We start from the raw sequence: 25,140 nt of genomic DNA, 5'->3' as shown, positions 1-25,140 counted from the left end.
ATAATAAGTATGTAGCACGTGTTAATATGCTCACAATGACTGTGAATGTTTATCACGTTCACCATCGTAGTTTAGTGTGTTAGCATGCTAACATTTGCTAATGAGCACAAAACACAAAATACAGCTGACACTGATGGGAATACCATTAGTTTTGCAGGTATTTAGTGTTGAAAACTTGACATTTTCACCTGATGATGGCAGAAATGATAGTCAGGAGATTGCAGACGTTACAGAGTCATTACAGTTCATCCTCTGGGGAACATGAATGTCTGTACCAGAATTTGCAATCCATCCCACAAAAAGCCAAAAAAGTCACCCTAATAGTAGCACTAGATGAAAGTCAGGGCATATATAACATTACTTGAAATTTAAATCCTTAATATTTTCTCTAGTTACTTAATTATCTCTTCATTATCAACCTAAAATTTGGATGGTATTTCTAACAATTCCTGTGTTAAAGTCCACTCTGTTAAAGTACATTGTACCTGTATGAATTATTTTGCTCTCCTTTCTCTTTTAGTCACTATAGATATACAATATATGTGCAGGTATGTGAGTTATTGTTACAATTTTATATGTATGTAAATCTCCTACTCTGTATAAAGTCACAACCTTAGATATGAAAATGTACAGGTGTGAGTGCATCAAGTACATGACAATATATCAGCAAACACAGGTGTCCAGATTTAGCGGGTTTTCTTTAGCTCCTCTATTTTCTTGCTAAAAAGCCATTTAAGATGATATCATGACATGCACACATGAATTGTCTTCTAGTGTGAGTGCAGATTGAGTTCTGACTGCAGTTTGACTGGAACTGATCTTCAGTCACCTCAATCAGGTGGCCTTGTTTCAGAAAAATCAAAAAAATCCACGTTTGATTGAAGTGTTTGATTAGGATGAAGCATGAATAGAACAGTTTGGCAGTAATTACATGCCAATAACAGAAACAACAAGACTGGTAAAACATCCCTTTATTGAAAAGAAGGGCGGAAAGAAATGTTACCTTCCTGTTTAAAAGGAACATGCCAGAATATCTCTATTTACACAGCCTCTGGTTAGGCCTACAGGCTCAAGTGTTTTTAACAAATTTGAAAACATGGATGCTAATGACTGAGCTTCTGACAGGCTAAACAAGTTGTACCTGCTGGGAATTCCTCTATTCCCCAAAGACCTTCCTTTTAATAACAAAGTACTATTAATAATGCATTTTAAAAAACACATTATAATTGACTGCAAGGAATGGAATGACTAAATGTGATTTACTGTATATTGGACTTAAATCTAATTTCTGTACACTTGTGTTTCTGTTGTCTGTCTCTGTGATTCTTTTAAATCCAGACAGTTTTTAACTGAATAGGTTTTCATTAATTTCATTTATCTATGTTACTTGAACCACAAAATCAGATTGCAGCAGCATTTATGGTTAAAATAAATCTAAATAAATTTAAAGTAATTAATGCATTTGTATGGCGCCTACTGGTTAAGCACATGCCACATGACCGCAATGTCTGTGGTTTGATCCCATCAGTGGACCTTTGTTGCAGATTACTCCCCATCTCTCTCTCTCTCTTTCTCTATCTCTCTCCACTTTAATGTCATACAGTGAGTTCTTAAACAAAATAACAACTAGGCTTGTGTCCTAGTGTGTCAACATGTCTCAAAACAGCTGATTCTCCCCTTTACCTTTAGAGATGAGGCCAAATCCTTACAGTTCTCAAATAAGACAAATATTAAAGAAATTGCTCACTGCTGCTACACATGACTGCTGGTGGCCTTCACATGTCATTACCACCGCTGGTGTGACATACAGATCAGACTGCGCTTGTACAGGTGTCAATGTGTGTGTGTGTTACTTTATAAATCATCTTGTGTGTGTGTGTATTCAAGCCTGATATATCTGATTCCTCTGTGACTTAGACCTCAATTGTTGTCCAAAAACTAAAAGCTGACAATTTCATAATCACTGTTATTAGACTTATTCAAAAATGATTGTGAACATTTTCACACAAGATTATTGAACAGTCTTGGACTTTCATTTTAACAGAAGACAATTAACAGAAGGCAGGAAGACCTAATCAGAGCACACGTCCTCCCTTTCAGGAATAGTATGTGAATTCTTATGTAACTGTGTTTAGATGGACATACTGAGCCGTATCCTCACCATGGTCATGCCGAGCACCAGCGGGGTGACAAAGTAGATCGGCGGCTGGCTGTGCCCCTGCCGCAGTTCGTGGAATGTGTAGAAGAGATCTGTCCAACACACGATCCATAAGAGCAAGCCAAATACCTGAGAGGGGACAGAGGGAGTGAAAGGAGAGAGGGTGAGAAAAACAGAAATGAACACTAGAAAAACAGAGGAAAGTAAAAGAGATGATGAACTGGCTGGTAATCCACCTAAACATCACAAGGCATGGGGAGTGGATTTTTGGCCAGACCTGTGTTCATTTTTTCAGTGTGTCCTGACTTGTGTACTTGTTTGGTCAAAACTGGAATTACCAAAAGGAAGAAATTGAAGTTTTATTAATTTTCCTACAGTTCTCCAGGGGACATTCATATTTTGGTTCCTGTTGACATTTTCATTACTGGTAATTTGATTGCTTCTAAAAATGGTTTGTTATATCACTTCAGTTCCAACACACACACATACAAGGCAGCTAACAAACTGGAGGGCTAATGTTGTTATATAATGTAATATTGTTTAGTCCCATCTGTGATTTGAGCACTCCCTTCATTACTCTGTGACTCCGTACATTAGTTACTCTGCGTGATAAGAATAACTGGGTAATGAACAGTTATGAGTGCTGGTAATTAGCCATCATTACAACCGGATGCATGCTAATGCTAACTGGTCCTTTATATAATACAGGACAAATACAGAGTGTGCGGCGACTGCCAGTGACTGAAATATCAAAAAACAAAAAGTAACAGCTAAAGAGAATCAGTGCTAACATCAGCAAGTTACAGTACCAAAAAATAGCTGCAATATCATTTAGGTTCCTTACACAACTAATGAGGAGAATTCAAATTTCACTTTGACTTTAAAGTGAGTCTTACCTTGCTTTGGAGTACACTGTATTAAAATATAAAATAAAGCCCCTTCTCACCGTTTTGAATCTGTTCATAATGGACATCATGATGTAGCCTCTGTTGTTCCTCTTGAGATAGAGGAGGTAGACGGGGCAGACAGCCCATAGGTAGATGCATGGCAGCCATGACAGGACAGAGAGCTGAAAGCACTCTGGGAGGTCGGGCCGATCTGTGTGGAGCGTCTGATTGGCTACCTGCAGAGAATGACAGGAAGGGGAAGAGCAAGTGAGCTTACAGAGCTGAATCTCTTATCAAATAAACCCAAACGGTGCTATCTGTACAGAAATCGCGTCCCACCACCTCCACCGGACCAGATGTTTACCTTCAACTGATATCTGTAAACACTGTAACAGCTGATTCTCACATTTGCCCGTCCTTGTGGTGAGGAGGCAGGCAGCATGATGTGAAATCTACCTCTTTACGTTTTACTTGGCAGACACCCTCGGTGCAGCATTATAACCTTAAATTCCAAGATTATCAGCTTTACTGGCAACCACTAAGAGAAAAGTTAAAGGTCAGAGTTGCAGCTGCTTGACGTGTGTTCTTTAACCTGAAATCTGCATCAGTAGCTGTTTGGATGAAGTACCATACCTATGAGTAAAATTCCATTTCACTTTTTAGTGCATTTAGGCACAGAAATGAGTACGTGTGAAACAGTGATGTGCATACAGAGTTATGAAACTGTGTTCTTCCTAAATTAGTCAGAGGAAAAACCTGGCAGTGCAGCTATGATCGACTTCACATGAGGGCGGTGCACAGTAAAGACACCGCCCTCATATACCGCCCGTATATGATGAACCAGGGAATTATTGTGTTAAAACTGATGATTTTCATAACATTAACATGCGTCAACACGCTGCTGCTGTGGGATTTCGGATGAATTAACATTGCTGTAGCTCAGTTAAGCAGAAACATTTAAAGCAACAGCGACTGAAAACAGGTTGCCTTAAGGCCTTTTCATACCTTCTGTTTTTCCCGCATCCACAGACAGCTGCAGACTTGCACACGAACCGCGGACGGACACGCACGCGCTTCCATTCATACTTTTACATACCATGACGCTCTCAGACATAGATGCATGATAACATTTACGTCATGCCGACCAACGTGGACCCTCACGGCTATGCGAAAGCAGAAAGCATGAATTGGCCTTTATAAACACGGAGGTCAGGCAGTGTATTGAATCAGGTAGGTGTGTGCGTGCGAGTTGCTCAGGCAGAGCACCCCCACCCCATATTCTTCCATTAGTTTTGTGTTTAATCATATTATCACACAGCAAATCTGGGGCTGTGTATTATTCCAGATTAAGAATACAGTATACAATGGACAGAGAGCAGGATTAGTGGTGGTTAATGGGCCCCAACAGCTCATTTTTGCCCCCTGGGAGCCCAGACAGGTTAATCCGGCCATGGCTAAATATCCGGCTATGGTAAAAGAGAAAATATGTTTTATTGTAATTTATGTGAACTGACCCTTTCAGACTAACACTGATAATAACTGATCCAGAAGTCTTTGCTGCCCCTATGATGACTTGTTTTGTGCTTGTCGGGCTTCTACTAACTGAGTTAAAGTGAAGGAACAGAGAGCAGTGCTGGGTCAATACTAGTTTGTCTATTAACTTGTGCTCCTATAATCAATATAAGACACTTCTGTTGTTTCCACACGCTCAAACAAAGAAATAAACGCACTTAAAAACATGGTCACAGAAACTTCCGGAAGACGAGCTCCACGTGTGATATGTTCATCTTTTATGCGTTGTGTGAAAACAGTATGATTAATTTATTTCGTGGGTGAAGAACAGTGACTGAGCGATCCGGAGGACATCTGGAGGAGAAAGGTAAAGTAAACATGAATCATAGTGAGAGGCAGCCCTGACCCGTGGTTATCGTGCTCCCCTGGACAAACACGGTTGAAGGCCCACCCACAGATAGAATCAAGATAAACACAGCTGGCGGCCTCCAGCCACTCTCCATACGTCGCCACACCCACAGGGCCGAGGCATGTGTGCACGGTTAAGTGTTGTGGTGGTAAGGAGGTGATGGGTAACTGCTTGTACTGGTGTGTGTGTGTGTGTGGGTGGGTGGTGTGTGTGTGCAGGGCAGCTGTAAAATGTCTCTACTTCAGAAGTTCTCAACCTTTTGGCTCATGAGCCCTAAACATATTGAAGAATACTTAACTGGTTTCATTCATCTACCTGACAGCAATGTTTTGTTTAACTGACATTTGTGATCTGAATTTTACTTTATACTTTTAAAAATATTCTATGATAATCTTCCAGATGTTTTTCTTCATGTCTGATTGACATTTTGGATAATGTGCTGACTTGCCATCTTGCCAGGAGTTAGATGAGAAGATCGATAGCGCTCTCATATCTGTCTGTTCATTATGAAGCCTGTAAATCTATAAATCTATGTACTATGTAATGTAGAAGGGAGGGGAGGGAACTGGATGCCACATGGGTGGGAGGGAAGGATGATCTTTTTCTGGTCATAGTGGGGATTGTTATATTTTGATATCTTGTGTTTGGTATTGCAGTAACTACTGTTCTGCTTTCTTTTTTGAAGTAAAAACAATTGATAACAAAAAAAAAAAGAAGCTAGGACAAGCAGCCAGTTAGCTTAGCTTAGCATAAAGACTGGAAACAGCAAGCCTCGCTGTGTGTAGATGCCTACCAGTAGCTCCGAAACTCAGTACTGGACACGTTATATCTTGTCTGTTTAATATGCAGAAAATGTGTGGTTTGACAGGTAGGTTTTGTGTGGGATTATTTTTTGGCCATGTGCAGTAACTTCCTGCTGATCGCCTGCCAACCTCAAAGTGATGACAAGACAGCGACTGCACCAGCTCTTCAGAAGTTTAAATGAGTTCTTGTGATAGCATAAATGCTTAGAGAATGGATATTCATGCATCACTGAATTAAAAACAGGTTTTCACTCACAAATTTAGTAATGGTATTACGAATAGCTTGTGCAACACAATCCTGGAATCCACTCCACTGAGCCAAACAGTACTTCCAAATAACAACACCGCAGCCAGACAAAACATACTCATGCTCCGTCCTTATTACTGGCTTTTGCCTTTACTATATATGTTCGTTAGAAGAAACGGCTCCTTTAATGTTGGCATAGCAAATATGTACACAACGACTTACTCATTCTTCATTCCAACCTCTGTCCTTCCTGCAGGTCAACATGTGCAGCAGGAGAGCAGCCAACATCAAAGTATTTGTCTTCATATGAACACACATTTCTTATCTTACTCAGCATGAAACAGAAATGTAAATGTCAAATTTAAAAGCATTCAGGTATCTGGAGTGCACGCTAAGGGGAAAGGGAGTGAAGAAAATACCATGTTTAATGACTAACTATAACACACAAAGAGTTTTCCTTTGTTCACCGACATCACATTCATTCTTATCTTGGTGACAGAGCGTACATAAGCCCTTTAAACTGGAACATTCATGTAAGTGCAAGACATTTTAATCCTGCAGGTATTAACACTTCTGCATATTTTGACAAAGAATTATTAAATGACAAAATATTTGGTTTTAAAATGTGCCTGTGTGTGTAACTCTTTTTCCTGCTCTTGTGTGGAAATACCTGAAACTCAGTCTTGGAACCCATCGTGTTATAGATTTGTCTAAACATTCACAAATCTCTATACACTTGCAAATCTGAATACAGATATGGAGATTCTTTTACACATTTACAAACGTGATAACAAACACACACACACAAATTCTGAATACACATTTGCTGATTCCTGTACATTCAAAAATTTAATTTGCATTTAGGGATTTTTTTTTTTTTTACACATTTGCAAATGTGATTACGCACACACAGGGTGGGACACAGTCTCACAATTCTCCACGCACGTTTGCAAATAATATTGCAGCAATAATATCCCCATAAACCAATGAGAACAGCAGTGTGTACAGAGTTGACAGTAGCATAAATCTGCATAGTCAAAACTGTGTCTGTCCAAGCTACAGAGATATTTAAATGATGTTTTAAAGATAAATACTACCATGACATACACACACACATATTACCTACATATTTACCAGCATAAATATAGTAAAAAAAACGTATTAGCTCTACTTTAAGTGATACCATAGTAAAAATAAATAAAATAAAGGCTGTGATTTGTAATCTCGTTACTATAAAAGAATGTGGTTATTGAATAAACACATTCCCTTTCTGAAATGTCTCATCTGATGATCATCTGCCTGTTTTCTACACCGCTGCTTATAAAAGTTATGCCCTAAAAATATTACACATCACATACTGCACATAACAGCTTGAGGAGTCTTTTAAAAAAAAGTCATGGCTCAATACTAACAATGCTCAATAACAGATTTTATAAGCCTCGACAGTTAAGAACGAACCCATGACAATCAAATGACGACTATCACTTTTATAAAAGCTAGCGGTACAGTAATTACCATCATCTCACAACAAGACACACTTTTAAGGATAATTATCATGAAAAAAAGAGAAAAGTTTCTCTCAACACACTAAACGCAGAATGTCTGGCTTTCATTCCATTTCACAGTCTTCACAGGCAGTTATCACTACACTTAATACCTGAAACTCGAAACTTCAACAACAGGTGAGATGAAAAGAGTGAGGTGTTCAGAGATAACAGCCGGCCAGCAGAGACTTGAACAGGGAGATTACTTAACATAACCAGGTAAAAAATCTTGCGATAAAAGGACAGGGAGTCTGAAACACAACTATGAGATGAAGCAGATAGCACCTACAGGTCTTCCTCCCTCGTGAGGCTCGTCACTCCATGGGATTGTTGCGTAGCACCTTGCTGTCATCACAGGATGGTTTTAAAGCCACGGGGATCTAATGGTAACACCTGACTTAATAAACACAATGTTACATCACTTTGTGAAAATAAGCATTGCTTGATGAGCATTAAGAGAATCAATGTTGGGAGAAGTTAAGACTGAGATGTAATCAGGAAACTATGTTATTAGTTTCATATTAATGAATCTGTGACATAAAAAATGTAAAGTCACTGAAAAATGTATCGAGATTGATTTAGTAAAGCACTTCCACAAAGTTAAAAGTTTAAAAAAGAATGTTCAAAGAAGCAGCAGAGGCTGAGAGAGCCTGACCTTCAGTCTCTAGTAGTATCCAAAAACACTGGATCCTACAACTTCCACAATGCAGCATCTTACAAACCCTGCCTGCATCCTCTTTCAAACACCACACCTCCGCTTTGTATCGCAGGTTTTATGTTAACAATCTCTGACTCAATACAAGATGACCCTGATGATGTCATCAGGGCTATTTACTTAAACTTTAGAAAGCTCCTCCAGAGCCACAGAGGACATAAACACTTTTTCACAGGCTCAGTAACACTCCTCGTCACAAGTAAAATGAACTTCATGTGTTATATCAATGGAGTGCCTCTTTAAAGGGGACATGTCATGCACATTTGCAGGTCTATATTTTAATCTGGTGCTCCACTGGAATATTTTTGCATGATTTATAGTAAAAGGCCCTTACTGGTCCTTCATGCAGCCCCTCAGTTCAGCCTCCGTCTGAAACAGGCCGTTTTTCTTCCTGTCTCTTTAAGGTCCCCCTCTCAATGAGCTCACTCTCTTCTGATTGGTCAGCTCCCAGAAGATGTGTCATAACTGACTTCTGACCGCTTGGGAGGCTACATCAACAAACCATGAACCAAACAATAGTAGCAGGATTTCACTACTTCTCAAATACATCCGTACATGTTTAAGCTGAAATGTGAGATTGGACAGCACCAAAAAAAACACTTTTCCTATATGAGGCCCGTCCACTTCAGATACAAACAGAAACCACTGATGTGAAATAACAAAGACTGTCAGAAAACAGAAATGTTTATGAAAATAAAAAAAATGTTTTCAGGACCTTTACAGCTTCAGAAAAACAAGGCGTGTAGTTTCGTACAGCAATAAGCACCAATATTTGGATGATCTCAATCACCCTTCGACAGTGGTGCAGCATGACCGATCACATCACATTGTTCTCTGTCTCATTTTTCTCTTCTTCTCACCAAACAATAAGATGACACAAAGAGACAAACAAATCCTCCCCTTGAAAAAAGAGAAACAGAATACATTACACATCAGCTCATCCTATTACTTATAGATTCAAATGACTGTTTAACAGAAACTAAACATCTCACATTCTTGTCAGCTTTCATAATATTTAGTCATCTTGAAATACGAGAACACAGTATTTGCCATTATTGCAACAGGAGGATTGCAGACTGTAGACTGTAAACATCTGATTAACGTAAAAGGTAAACTGTTGAATTTCCTGGAAAAAGTTAAGCTTAACAAAAAACACTTCTCTGTCCTGAAGACAACGCCTCTCACTTGCCCCCAAAATCATCCATCAAACATACTTTCGTATTACTCAGACTGGAGTCAGTGTGTCAGAGTGGGTCTTTGAACAGCTCTGAAACACTGTCTAAATTGTTTATACATGGTGGAACATGTGATTTTAGTCTCAACTTATGTGACCTGAGCTTTTTGAGATGACTTACAGTATGTGAGACTTCATTCATTTCATTCTCTGTCTGTGCTCTCTTCCTTTTCACTGGCTCTGGTACAAATACTTAAATGCTACTCGTGTGCATAAATAAATGCTACTTGTGAGTATGTAATGATTATAAATGACAGCCCTGTTGGTGTAGATGTGATTCTTTTAGGGTCTCGTTTTACAAGCAGTTCTGCTGTTATTGATCCATGTAGACAGTGAAATGTGACTCTTGCTTGGCATTACCCAGGCTTTACTGTAATGTTTGAACTAAATAAGATTACCGGTGATAAAATTCCTACATGAAAATTTAATATTATACTGCAGCATACTCTAAACCTTCTGAGCTTGTACTCACATGTGTGTCTATTAGTCAAATGAGCTTCTTCTCCACTGTGTGAACTTGTCACCTTGCCAGCAGGGAGTTCCTGTGAATCCACTGCAACTTCAGTCAGAGGAGGCTCGAATTTACCTCTTTCATCACACTACGTGTGGGAAGCTGGTCTTCTCAAGAACACTAATCTAGCTGATGAGGTAAATCAATGGAACACACTTCAGGCCAAGACTAACTCAAGGGAGCATGAACACTGAGACTCACATAATTTCTTAACAAAAGGCAACTATTGACCTATCATTAAACAGTCTGTTTGACTGATTCAATGTCTCGCCAGACAAACAAAACCAGGAAATGAGTCAGTGTGGAGTATTATATCATAAACATCTTACTGCTTTTACCCAGCTTTCTCATATCTGAGCTAAAAGCTCAGCCACATTACTCTGAACGGGATGTGCCTACTAATATTAAGACATGTAGACACAAGCGATTCTTTAAAACTGCACTGAACCTTTTCTATAGATGCCATGAATGATGCTATAACCGGAGAGAATAGAGAATAATTGGCTGAGACAGCATTAGTGGTGAAGCCGATGGCAGCGAGCTGGCGCCAGGTCAAAAACAATTTGGTAAATCACATTGGCACAAATTAATTTGAACATTTGGACACTGCAGCGGTGTTTGCTGCGGAATTACATGGATCTGTACCAGCTGCTGCAAAGAAATCAAAATCCTCAACATGGCAAAGTTGATCAGTATCAGTCAATCAATTCACTTTCTGAAGCGGTGCAGGTGGTGTTGAGGTGACAGACTTCTGTAATGTTTTCTAGTGTGTTTAGAGGTTTGAGAAAACGCATCGCAGCAGGCTCTGCATCTGGTCTCTGTTACACTGGGAAGCTGTGGGTGAGTGGGATGAATGGGAAGGCTGACGACAGTAAAGACTACAGGAGGACAGGAACTGCTGCTGGCCATGTTCTCTCCAACATGGAAAACATTAGCAAAGTTATTCGTGGGCTTGTGTTCTTCATATTTTACTGGATTCCTTAAATGGAGATTCAAGGAAAGACATTCCTATTCATAGTGGACAAAAGGTTACAATATAAAAGGGAATTTGCTGTGTTACTCGGAAATGAAAACCAATAAAAATGTTACAGGACATGCAGGAAGTGACTGAGACTATGTGGACTGTCGGTGTAATAAATCACAGACAAGCTGCAGGAGGACATGGGTGACATAAAAGAGCTACTCACATGTTTGAGAGGTTTAGAAAAGAATTCAACTTATTCTACAAATGACATCTTTTAAACAGTGAGTTGGCACACGGCCTTTTTGACATCATGTGGTTCACACGCAAGGCGGTGAGACCCCTTCTCATTCCGAGATGAGAATGAGGACATTTCACAACTCTCGATTCCTGGTTTTTTGCTGGGTTTGCAGTCTCTCGGTTCAGGAAATAGATTCTTCATTTGGGGGATTTCTGTGAAACATACCGTGTTACAAGCACACTGGTGTTCACTGGCGGAAGTCACATCCTTTGCTTAAGTGAAAATACCAGTACAAGAATGTAAAAATACTGAGTCCTGTATTCAAAAGCTAAAAAAAGTTAAAGTACAGAAGTATTATCGGCAAAATGTTTTAAAGTATCAAAAGTAAAAGTACTCATAAGGCAGAAGAATTCTCCCTGTGAGTAATATTTGATATAACATTATCAGATTGTTAATGATGCATCAGTGCATAAGCAGTATTTTAGTGTTGTAGCTGGTCGAGTTTTTAGTTTTAACGACTTTATTTACAGTAGTTCCCCCTCTAAAGGGTCACAAGATAATACAGAGGGATTGTGAGATGGAAAATCTATATTTAGTTTTTAGGAAGTTTAGAAGGGAAATGTGCCTCTAAAACACATTTAAAAACCTCTAAAAACTCATGGATTTTTGTGTGTTTTTTTGTTAAATCATAATCTGGGAGCATTTACCTGCAACTGTCAGATAAATGTAGTAGAGAAGAAGGACAATATTTCCTTCTGAAATGTAGTGAAGTAGAATAAAATGGAAATACTCAAGTAAAGTTAAAAAATGTAGTTAAGTGAAGCATTTGAGTAAATGTACTTAGTTGGTTTCCACCACTGCTGAAGAAAAGTGAACTTACATCCAAATCTGGAAGTTGGTTTTAATGGGTCTCAATAATAATTAGAAATGAATGATGAATGAATGGAGTCCAAGATGTCTAATTTCTTATTAGATTACATTATATCATTATCAGTACTGCTACTGTTTCCCTGCGGTCAGATTGCTGGTTCACAGAGTGGAAACTCTTTTAACCTTGCAGCAACAGTATATATATATCTGCACTGCACTATCTCACTGTTAGTAGTAAAGATAACACACCTTAAATCTACTGCACGCACTGGGAAGTGCTGAACTTTTCCATCAAATCTTCCTTGTCATCATGACTTAGTTCTTCAGCGACAACCACTTCTCTCTTTTGGTTTCCGTTCAGCTTCAGCTACACCCGACAGGATCAGGAAAACCCAAACTAATGAAGACAAACTATTCCGGGGTTATGCAACGCCTCATAGATTGCATAGACTGTGATAACGCGGTGCATTCGAGGCAAACTCTGCCCCTGCTGCCTGGCTGCGATTTCCCTCGACGCACAGCTGTGATCCAAGCTGCTGCTGACAGATCGAATTGTTGGTATTGTATATAATGCTGCTGATAAACAGGCTTTGGATCAGCCTGTTAGTGTGTGTACTACTACATGCCGTACATTCTGTCTGCTTCTGCTACACCTTCCAGTATATACAATACTCATAGCTTTTCCTGTTGGAGAGCACAGTCGATACATGCGTTTGTGTCTTCGTGTTTGCGTGTAACAGGCGGGGTTCAAATCACGGTGACGACAGATGAACAATTAGGATGATTGAACCGACATTGTTTCAGCTTTCACTAATACTTCCCTAAAGACAGCAGTCACTGTATGTCAAATATCAAATTCATCATACAAAAGACTTGGAATGAATCATTTGTGCCGCTGCTGAACGTGCACTGGTATTTTTTTTGCTCCCTAAAAGTCGCTGAGTCGATGCTTCAGTTGATAATCCCCTGAGTTGAGTTTTTATTTCCCATGTCATTATACGCAGAGTAACGGCAGGGTAACAAGGTGACAGGATGTTCATTTTTACAGAGTCTTGTCTCCTCCACCGTCCAGTGTGATCGATTCTTCAGCTGAAAGTTCTGTTAGCAGCCAGCAGGAGAGATGTCTGTGGTGCGCTTGGATTTTATAACGGAACTAATAACAGGAGCAAAGCTTTTTATTTCACTGACTGTGTGGAAATCTGACGTTTTCACATCACAGATGATGAAGTGTTACATGTAAAACATGAGACTCATGTGGCTGTTATATCAGTTTAGTGTGGGGCGGCTAATCTGCAGGTGCGCTTGATTTGACTGTATATGCAGTAACTGGGCAAAGACCTGAATAATATTTCTCATAGGAGGCTGTATTGAAAAACAAATGAACAACATAAGAACCTAATATATGTAACAAGATAAATATACTGTAGATGATAATACATCTACAGTATATCTATGTGTGTATGCATCAGTCTGAAGTGCCGACTCTGAGTCCACCGTGAAAATCATGAGTCGAGGACTCTATTTTTAATTGCAACATATTTTGGACTTGGGAAAACCATCTCACCACAAAGTCCATTAGAAGCTGTTCTGCAGCTTTCAATCATAATCACACCATCTTTCTTGGCAACTGAAGTCGGCCCGGCTGTCATGAAATTGCGGATATTGTTAAAAGCTTTTAAAAAGTTGCCACCTGCTGTTTCTAAGATTAAGAATTACTTTAAATCTCAATTTTTAATCCAAGATGGACAGGAATTCCTTCAAAACGCTCAGAATAATGAAAATTTGAAGCTTCCATAATATTTCAATTGACAACTGTACAAACCTCATCTGTTGAGGAGGATTGTCTTACATAATCCAAAGCCCCGGGACAAGGAACTCACAACATGCAAATAATTTTCCACATGCCAATCACTTTGCAGCCAAATTATCCAGCTACATGCTCCGAAATTTGCATGAATTAGCTGCCATGTATTCATAACACAGTTCACTATTGTGGCTGTAATGAATGACCCGATCTGTACCACAAATACAACCGGACTGCCAGTGTTTTTAACCTTTTACATCATACTACTGCAAGCATGATACACACACTTACATGATGATTATAGGGCTGAGAAACATTTTACCACAATCATAGCTTCGGCTTAAACCACCAGCACATTGCTGCAATATCAAAATGAGCCATATCCTGTAAAGGTTTTTATTGTGAGGCAGCTGCAGGATGACGATGTGTTAAGTTAGTGACTGAAGGTACTTTTTATTGGTGCATCAGAGTAGGATATAGTGCATATTTATCATGCAGAATAACTGATTGTGTCTGGTGTAGAGCTGAGATGATTTGATGGTTAATCAACAGAAAATTCTGATAATAAATTGTGCCAAAATTCACTCATTCCAGCTTTTCAAATCTGAAATGAGCCAGATTAAAAGTTGCTAATGAAATAGTTATTAGTTTTAGCCTTATCTGGTGTAAGGCTGCAACTTATTTTACTGATAAATAAGCTGATTATTTTTTCAAATAATCAATTCATTGTTTAGTCTATAAAACATCAGAAAACACTGAAAAATGCCAGTGAAAAACATTCTAGAAATCAAGGAGACATTCTTTAAATGTCTGTCGAATAACAGTCCAAAACCTCAAAGTGTTTACTTTACTATAATGGAGGACCAGATAAAGCAGCCAATTCTCCCATCTGAGAAGCTGGAAAAGTCAAATGTTTGGTATTTTGTTTGAAGAGGTTGGAAAAGTTGGAACATGCTGTCTTTTGATTTCATTACACAAAGATCTTCATTCACCTGTCTTACAGCCCGGCACAAACAACAACAGACGCGCTGAAGCCGCCATCACAATATTGACTCGCAGCATGTTTTCTCTACATCACACAGACTGTTTGAGGGGAACACTGATTTACCACAGCAGCACTTCTCTAAACAGACTTCCTGGTAGCCGCGCTGACAAATGTAAAAATCAAGGATTTTTCAATGAAATTGAATTGTCCCGTGAACGTTTGTGATCTAAAGGTTAGTGTGCTTTGGGATAAAATCAAATCAGTTCTGAATCACACATCAAAGAGGTCTTGTTTGCTTGATCCATGTTGATCTTGTCAAGGTGAAGTAATGAATTCAATTTAAAGCATCTGTTACAAACATGCTGACAGGAGTAGCAGGACTTCCAACTTGTCTGCTTGGAAACTTGAAATCTGATTCATAAATCTACTAACAAAGCAGTGACCAATATGTGTACTGATTTTACTAAGCTAAATCTTGTCTGAGCTACCAGCTGAAGATAAAGGTGTAGGTTACCTTTAACACCTTTTACAAATAATGAGATTGCACATAAACTCCTTGAACCAATCCGGAGAACTTAACCCGAATTGCACCGCGTGCGCACTGTTGAGTGCATGAGGATTACAACTGCCTTCAGTTTGTATGAAGTGGACGTAAACAGTAGCAGTTAGTTTAGGTCACCACAGATGGCCTGGAAAACAAGCCAGCCTTTAGTGTAATATCCAGCCAGAGGAAAATCAGGTGCACAGTCTTAACCCTTTTTCAAACAACAAAGTGCCTCAAATCTCTCGGGTCTGGTGCAGAGAGAGGTTTCTTCATGGCTGTGTGGCTCAAAGGCTTTCCAAAATTTCTCATGTCAAAGACGCCACACCAAATAGATACAGCATGACACAGACAGTATAATCAGATTTGCCCCAAGCATGGAGACATCTGAATAACACAGAGACACAAACACTGGGCTCAATTCGCAGCAATGGTACCTTAGTCTGACCACGTGCTCCGACCGTTTTAACAGCGTGTTTACAGGTGGGCACAACGCTACAGATGGTTACGTTTCTATTCAGTCACACTGATGTGATTCAACTGAAACACACCTTCAGTGGATCATCTATATTCCCAGCATTTGTTATAACACACTTCCTTGCATCTCAGTTTCCAATCATCTTGGCTCATCTCCATCACCCCGCTACTCTTCCACTTTCACATAATACTTCCAAAGTTGGCCCTAAAACTTTAAGTACTGCCTGATACATATTCAAGCTGATTCATAAATAATGCACTTAAGGAGCTATACATTTGCTGTTTGCTGTTTACTAATAGGGCTGCAAGACATTTTATCACTTTTGAAATCTGGAGTCAATTACAGAGATTCATAAAAGACTTTCATCCTCCAAGAAACTGTCAAAAGCAATAGTCATGGATGGGTAACAGGTCTGGAAGGCCGCCAAGCCAAAAAAAAAAAACAACAAATATCCATTCATTCAGAAATCAATAGCATTTGGGAGTCTGTGCAGCGCCATACCAAAACGTGAGTCAACCTCTTTGTCATTCCCTGAGAAACTCTTGGCAGCGTAGCGCCTTTTAAGGAATAGAGCGAGTGAGTGGTTGAGTGAGAGAGCGAGCGACAGAAAAGTGGCGGTGAATGCGAGCGGAGCAGAGGAAAAGGTTAGCTGTAAGTTGTCAATCAGGCAGTAAATGTATAGTACAGACTACAGTGTGTCAGTTAATAAATGCTGCAGCGTCTCAACACCAAGAAAAGTCTTATCTGTTGTTTTTCCAACTGCTGGAAAAGTGGAGGGGGTTAGCTCCAAAGTTAGCAACAATAGCAACGCTAAACAGAGAAATAGAGAACAGAGAGATGTGTGGCTGCTGAGTTCACTCTGTCCCGTATAGTCCAACAATTTTTACTGCCCACCCCCAGCAGGCCAAAGCAGTCAACCTAGGGGAAACACTGGGCAATATGACAACCATGAAATAATATAAATGTATCTACCATCAGTGATTCTGCCATACTGTTCATAACAAGGTGGCCACTGTCACATTTGGGTGTATTAGGCCATGATGAGCAATGCTGAAAATCAGTAAGCCGGACTACTTTTTGGCAATACTGGATTTTGATATTCAAGATTCAATATTTTATTGCCATACAACTTTATGCGCCCATGACAGAACAACAAACAATCACAGCATAACAGTTAATAATAATAATATAAAATCCACGGATGTAAGATATCAACAGTCCAAGAGGAAAGTCTAGTGCAAAATAGAAATAAAACGTCTGGTGCTTACAGTACAGTAGTAGTTAGTGCTTTGCTTTGGTAAAGTGCTGATGCAGAATTGGGAAGCCATTTAGTAATTGGATGGTTCCGCAGTAAGTGCTGTTGAGGAAAGGGTGTCTTAGTTTTGATGGCCCCGAGTCTTTTTTCTGAGGGGAGAGTTATAAGAGATGGTTGGCAGGGTGTGTGGAGTCATGTAGCATTTTTCAACCTTTGTGCTGAGAGATGTCAGAGATGGGTGGTGAGTTTGCAGCTGATGGTTTTTGAGACGGAGCAAACAATTCCGTCTAGCTGCTTCCTCTGCTGAGCTGTGGAGTTGCCATACCATATATATATATATATATAGAAAAAGGTGAGAACACTTTCTAACACAGCTCACAGCAACCCCTTCTCTGGACACTCTAAACTTTTTGAGCGCAGTAAAAAGATTCTTTAGTGGGCTTTTTTGATGATGCAGATCAAGCTGTCATCCTGTTACATAGAGGGAGAGATTGTTGTTCCGAGAAACTTAAGGCTGTCTACTCTTTCATCCTCCGGGCCAGCGATGGTCAGTGGTGAGAGAGCCTCCCCGTCTCTATGAAAGTCGACCACCAGCTCTTTAGTTCTGGAGACGCTCGGTTTCAAATTGTAGAGACAGCACCAGTCAACCAGAGACAAGACCTCATTTCTGTAGGCTGATTCACTGTTGCATGAAATCACTCCTACCACTGTTGTGTCATCAGCAAATTTAAATATTTTGACAGAGTCACATGTGATATGCAGTGGTTTGTGTTCAATGAATACAGGACAATTATATGATTTTTTGAATCAATGTGATGTAGTTCCCTGATTACTCACAGAGATTTGGCTGAATTAGAGAAAAACACTTTCTGTCTGTTATTTCATCCACAAACAACGTCCAGCCACCCAGAGCAATACTGTGTGAGGGCAAGGAAGAGCTACAGGAAGGTCGTTACTGGGAAGCGGCTGCAGGCACTTGACACACTCGTGTTGTGTTAGTGACCGAGGATGCTTTTTCACTGGTGCATCAGAACAGGATGCTAATGTTTACTGAACATCCTGAATATTGTTGCTGGTGGACATAGTTGAAAATGAAGCTGGAGAATATTCTGATTTCACTACACAGAAAGAAATATGTTATGTATATTTATTTGCAGCACAAAAGGACAAAGCCACCGCTGACTGCACAACAACAACAACAACAACATCTGTTTTGTCATATTTCACATCCCCATCACAATATTTACACAATTGTGTTTTTTCTCTACATCACCCTATGCTAGTGTGGGGAACACTGCACCACTATAAACAGCACTATAAGCAGTTTGACACTGACACAACTGTCAAATTCAATAACTTTGACAGGAGTGTGCATGCACATCCAAACGGAAGAGGGCAGGTGCTGGGCTGAGAGTGAGCAAATGTCAGATGAAGAGCAGTAGCGCTCGAAACGTCACCTTGGTGCAATAAATTATAAGTGGAAATTGGAGCCCTGCAGTGTATGAGCTGTTAATCTGTTTTTTGTTTTTTTTTTTTGAAATTCAATAACTTTCCAATGACCTCATGTCTTGCAATACATGACGAACCAAAATCGGTACGCTTTGGGATAAAATCACACACAAATCAGTATCAGACTTCAACCTATTGTGCACTTAAGGAGCTGCTATGCAGGTGTAGGTAATGAATGAAGTTTCTATCATTGCATTGAACCCTAATTAGTATTTCCAGGTCACTGGACATGACCCCAGTTACCTTTAGCTCACTGTCATCATCCATGTTGTTAACAAGGTGTAGTGAATGCTACTGTGGATTTCTGAGGAAAACTAAGCGACGAAAGAAAAAGAGAGCTTCCCTAATATTCACATTGGGATTTAATGTGTCTGTGGTACTGGTGAGTTACCTTATCTTACTATAGTCTATGGTGTTTCTCTTTACCTATAATATTAAGGACACTTAATCAGTACTTACTCAACAGGTTATATGTCTGTGTTGCCAAACAGTGATAGAACTGCGACAGCTTCTTCATAGTATTTTTGTCTCCTATCATATTTGTATAAGTTGACTTTTCCAATTACACTGTCTGTGATTTTACCAGCACACAGAAATATTCACAGTGGGACTATAGTGTGTCATTAATAGACTATCCATTAGGCTAGCTACTTCCTATTCCATGATGTTGTTATCCCCACTATAATATTCCCATAGGGACGTAAGTTAGCTGCTGTATACTGACTCAGATAAGTTTACGGACCTTACTGTGTCGCAGATGTCGTAAGTAACCAGAAAGCTACAAAAACATTCATATTTAGCCATACTTGAGTTAATTATCGGGTGTTCTTCCTCGAGAAGCGAACAGTAGGCTACATTGTCCGACTTCTTTATACAGCACGTAATTCAACATGACAGTAATTGGGAGCTTGTTAACACAGTAAATGCTATTAAGTGGATTATTTATAGTTAGCTATGACCGTTACTGTACTTCTGAATGGCTGCCCGGAAAGAGAACACAAGCAGACAATAGCAAAACACTGCACAACCCTGTCAGGTAGTAGCTAATACACCAAGTACACACAAGGCCAACGGAGTTACAGTATCTTGTGACATACACGGTAAACATGACAAAAACACCGGGTCAAACACCGGTTGTGACGGCAGCGTACTTACCCAGAAGGGGAGCTCTGGTCCGCACAGCCGCTCCATCTCCGTCCGTCCGCGGCGGGAGACCGGGGAACCACCGGAGAGCTCTTTATCCCCTCTACAGGTCGAGCTCTTTCTTGCCGACCAGCTTTCCTGTTCCTTGGCTTTAAAAGACACTCGCTGACTGTCACATGCCACACAGACAGGTACGTGTTGTGGAGGCGCCTCGCTCTCTGTGTCCCCTAACAGCGTGGACCGACCTGCGTCAGGAAACACTCCGCTCCTTCCGCTCTGCTGCTGAGAGGCGCAAAAGAAAAGTAATCCGGAGCCAGCGAAGAATTATTTCTATGGGAGCTTGTCGTGATGGCAAGGCAGGGCGTCCGCTCATGAGTCCCCGCCCCCCTCTCGCTCTCGCTCTCTTACACACACACACACACACACACACACACACACACACACGCACATACAAGCCCACACACAAACACACAACATGACTCAACAACATGAAGTCATGGCTTGTTGCCGAGTCATGTAGTCGGGTACGGTGCTGGGAAAAAGTGACATGTAAAGGTAAAACTAGTCTAAAGTTTAGCTTTTAGTGGTCTTCACCAGGCTAGAGGGGAGGGCTGGATTAAATTGCGTTAATTATAAATATATAACGTTTGGAGTAATTCCAAACCGAAAGATATATTACAAATGTACTGTATGTGTGTGTGAGAGCTGACAGCTGAATGGCAGCTCTCAGTGTAATTATGTCTTACAGTGTGAATGTGAGTTGTGTTGTTGTTGAACAGGTCCACCCTACAAATTCTCTTGGCTACATAAGCACAAAAGGAAAGAGGGTTTTTTTTTTAATGACACTGAATGAATTTGTAGTATTCAGTAAGTAGAGGTATTTTCAGCACAACACTGAGCGGTTTATAATTGACACAAAATCCAAATTCACATAAACCATTCACTAAAGTAGTTGTGATGTGAGTGTGAGTAATGTGTCCCTGTTTTAGTATCACATGATCTCCTAATTGTAGATGGAGGTTATTTCTGTGTGTATATACCTGTAGCCAACTGGATGTGCACATTATCCACCTTCTTTGCTTTATCCTATGTGTTCTTAATAAGCAAGTAATTTAACACAACATTAATTGAGAGACTTCTGAATGAAAGTGAATGAATTAAAATGTGTTGTTTATGGTGAGCTTGTATAGTCCTATACTTTGTAAGACTATCACTGTACTTCAGAAAAGCTGCCAATGATATTACACTGTACATCCTTGCCGTGTTGTACACAAACTATACACACAGCTAATGGAGATGTGTACAGTAGAGCCATGACAACCACCAGAGTCACCACCGGTGATGGTAATGGACTTACCCGGGGGGCGGGGGGGCTCTGGTCTGTACAGCTGTGCCATCTCTCCCGGGACACCAGGAATAACATTCGCAGTTGATACACACTCAGCAAGGCACCATGGGACTGTATAGTATCAAAGACTTGTCTGTTAGACCTGCTTGTTTTTGCATGACTGTGTACAACCGTTCAGTATCACTAAATATTAACTCCGAGAAGGTGCCACGTCAATACTTTCCTGCACCAGGGAGCACAAAGAATTTCTCCATCAAAAAGACATATGGATGGAATACTACAACTTACCTACAGTTAACGTAATATACATCTTACCACCAATTCGACATATAGCATAAAAAATAAATAACTCCCTGTGGATACAAGAGACCGCACTCTTGTATCAGATCACTCACAACTGAGACAGAAAAAGCATTTTCAGTAAAAATAGAACTGAGGCTACAGAAAGCTCAGGGCTAGCTTAACCTCATTTCACATTGGCTTTTTTTTTTTTTTTTTTTTTTTTTTTAAAGGCCCGCAGGAAGCCCTGGGTCCAGGATCAGCGGCCAGACTTAGCATCCTCAAAATGCTCACAGCATGTGATTTGTTTCCTCTCACAGTAAAACAGATGCATGCCTCTGTTTGGAGCTGCTGGCCTCAGAGCTGGAGTTCCCCCCACATGTGGCCGTCCGCTGCCTGTCACCCCATTCTAGATAGGATGGGTCAAATGCGGGTAGGAGTAACGTCCCCACAGGAGTAACATCCCCACATGGATCAATATCTGAAACCTGTTTGCAATTGGTAGCCCAGTAAATCTGTAACCTTCCTAAACCTACAATCCGACAAGCACAAACCCACTTTACGCAGTGATTGGTCAGGTGTGCAGATGTGAGAAAGTAAGCAGGCTTTGAACTTGTCTTTATTTTTATTATTTAGAGAACTATATCTGTCACTTGTCATGTGGACAACCGATTGCAGTACTATGAATACCTTTGAGGAACAATTAACCAACAAGTAAAACTCCAAAATATGTACATGTTTTTAACCATGCCGCTGCAGTTTGATATTACCTCAAACACATTATAAAAGACAGAAGAATGCATGATACCAAAGAGTCCTTCTGTTTTGGTTGAGGCTGTATTTGTGCGCTCACAGCACTGTAGGTTATATCTGCCTGAGATAAAGTGTTCTGCGATACCGAGCTTTAAAGTTCTCAGTAATCTTTGAGTTGTGATGGTGGCTCTTTGTGATTAATCAGTTTTGACAAAAACATTAGATAGAGCTTACCATACCAAGGTCAGGCACCGTTCTGCAAGCAAGAAGAAATGTACTATGCGCTAAATTGTTTTCGATTAGTAAAACTGCAGACGTTTCTTTTCTATTGTTTTGAGAGAGATAACAGTAGGAAGAGGGAATTTCGTGTTTAGGAAATACATTTGTCCTGCAAACTTTGGCAGCACTGACTTCAAACTATATTGTGCTGGAATTGCTGCTTTATGTGCTGTAAAGGCACGTAGCAAGTAAGGCTTTGTTAAGTCTCCGGGGCTGCAAGTGTCAGTCCTCCTTGGCCAACAGGGGATCTGATTACTGGACGTTAAGCCCTTCTGTTCTCTTCTTATGTTCCAAGAAGAGCTGACCTTGGCTCACAGGCAGATGCTTATGTGTCCATGATTAGTTGGATATCCTTTCTGATGCTGCACAGGTAAATGAGGCAACCCGGAGGAGGACCTGCAGAGTGTGAGTGTACTGTGACACCTGAGGAAAGCCCTGTGTTGTATTTACACTGCAGGAGCTGTCACAAGTCCTCAGGTATCAGCAGTGTCACGTTATGCAAGTAGAGCCTATACAGAGCAGCTCCACTCCTGGCTCTGTAAACCCTTTTATCTCTCCATGCCGGCCAGGAGGGATTTCCCTCTGGCTCATTGGATGGTGTTTGATTTACGCAGGAGATCCAAAACTGCGCTCAGTTTAGGTATATGGAAACTTAGCTGAGAATAGGCAGGTGTTATGTACAATATAATAAAAGTTGCTAAAGGCCCAGGATGCCTTCAGTATTAATTCACTATGTAAATAGGACAAAATGAATTTAAAAAAACATCAAATTTTTATATTGTGCATACTCCTAACATTTTAATGTTGTTCATTGTATTTTATTGTTCTTCTAAATAACAGGGCCATGTAAGTAGATCTCCTGTAAACTGTTCAGTGTCACACCTGGTTCAGGTGTTACCAGAGCAGAGCACACCATCTAGTGGTCAGTTGGGGATAACTGTGACTTTGTACCCAAATAAGCATTAGTGATAGCACCAGTAGTAGAAGCATTAATGAGAACTACATTGGTATTTGTTTTAGTATACATCAGAATACGAGAATATGTATATCATTGCCTCCATTTCCCATCGTAGCATTTATAGCTGTAGCATTAGAATATCACCATTAGTATAAGTTGGATTTGTATCAGTGTTAGCGTTGGTAAGCCTGCTAGCAGACAATGTATCATAATACAATCAGGATTAGGATCAGTGAGATTGGTATTACCTACTTAGTTGTAATACGTAGTTGAAAAAGTGATTAAATCCTTTACTTAAGTAAAGTAGCAGTACCATAATAAATAAATACTCAAAAAAATACTAAAATCAAAAATGTATGCTTTATGTATGCTTTAAATTAAAGGGACACTCCACCAATTTTATACATCCAGGTCAGTTTACTTGTCATGAAGAGTGCTTCTCAGCCTGTGAACAGCTCTATAAATGTCTTGCATGGCTCTGGAGCTTTGTCTTGGAGACTCCAGTGTTTTGAATGAAAACCCAGAGTCACAAACTCAGGGTGTGGAGATGAGAGCATTTACTAGACTCAATGCTATTGGTTGCATTACAGGGAATATAGAATCCAGTATTTTTGTACCTTTATCCATATTAGGGGCTCAAAGGCAGGATATTACAGTCTCTGCTTATTTTTTCTGTCTCTTGTGAGACATCTGTCTTTATGGAAGTGCAATATAATCACTGGAGCACCCCTTTAAGTAGGTATATTAGCAGTTAAATGTCCCCGAGGCTACTTCACAGTGTTATATCATTGATGGATGAACATATGAATGGATGAACATAGGACCCATAAAAACCTGTAAAAAGTAGTTAAGGATTCATGAGGTCTAAGCTGTACTAACTGCTCAATTCTGTTGTGTAATTTTTAAAGCTTATCATATCTTTTGCATGTAAATCATAATGAAATAACATATGTAAATAACTCCAACGAACTACAGCACCCAGATAAATGTAACGGAACAAAAAGAATTGACATTATTGTATTATATTTTGTGGGGTTAGTTGTTAATTGTTAGTATTATTAATATCAGAAGAACTGTAATGTTGCAGCTGTGTTGGTAGAAACTTTTTTTTTTTTTTAAATGTCGAACACACGTGGTCAGATCATGCCATGAACACATAACACCATCACGCGCATGTAATACAGTTTATAAGGCTCTTACGTCATAGCAGTCCCATGCGCAACCAGAAGATGGAGCAGTGGACACAGTAATGTTTGCTGCTCTGGTTCACTCGGTTCATGGTGCAAAGAAAGACTCTGCTCCTCTGCCACCAGCTCAGTCACATGGTTTCATAATGTGTAGAAAATTTTTACTATATTTAAACCGGAAGTATTAATTTTTTCTTTATTTATTTACATTTAATTCGTTTTTAAATATCCATGTCTCTCTTTAATCCTTTCTGTTATGTTTTCAATGTTGGTATTTCTTGCAGCTGTCCTTGTACGTTTTTGTCTCATGTTTTGTGATGCACATTGTATTGCATCTTTTTGTATGGAAAGTGCTATATAAATAAAGTTTTGTATTATTATTATTGTTATTATTAGTATTAGTATTAGTATTAGTATTGTTTGAGACCCTATACAACGTGAGCTGTACAAAGATCTTATCCAACAGTTTTCCTCCTCCCAGCAGTAACGAGAACATAGCGGAAATGTTATTGATTTGACTTTAAAGTAA

General features: G+C 39.8%; 1 protein-coding gene across 10 annotated transcripts in view; it reads right to left on the bottom strand.

Moving 5' to 3' along the window:
- abcc3 (ATP-binding cassette, sub-family C (CFTR/MRP), member 3) overlaps window positions 1-20,183 on the bottom strand; it is a 54,320-nt gene extending 34,137 nt beyond the window's left edge. For 4 of the 10 annotated variants that reach the window (XR_006399322.1, XR_006399323.1, XM_044336955.1 and 1 more), the window contains exons 1-3: window positions 19,820-20,183; window positions 3,105-3,281; window positions 2,162-2,287 (exon numbers count right to left, since the gene is read on the bottom strand). Coding sequence is in view for 8 of the 10 variants with exons in the window: in XM_044336955.1 (XP_044192890.1) it covers window positions 2,162-2,287; window positions 3,105-3,281; window positions 19,820-19,855 (339 nt within the window). In the remaining 2 variants the exon portion in view is untranslated. The remainder of the gene's footprint in view (window positions 1-2,161; window positions 2,288-3,104; window positions 3,282-19,819) is intronic. The other 6 variants (XM_044336958.1, XM_044336957.1, XM_044336954.1 and 3 more) reach the window with 2 other exon arrangements.
- Window positions 20,184-25,140: the final 4,957 nt, after the last annotated feature.

The sequence above is a fragment of the Thunnus albacares genome, chromosome 20 (genome assembly GCF_914725855.1).
Source record: "Thunnus albacares chromosome 20, fThuAlb1.1, whole genome shotgun sequence".
Classification (NCBI taxonomy): Eukaryota; Metazoa; Chordata; class Actinopteri; order Scombriformes; family Scombridae; genus Thunnus; species Thunnus albacares.
This window is presented reverse-complemented; position numbering and strand designations above follow the sequence as displayed.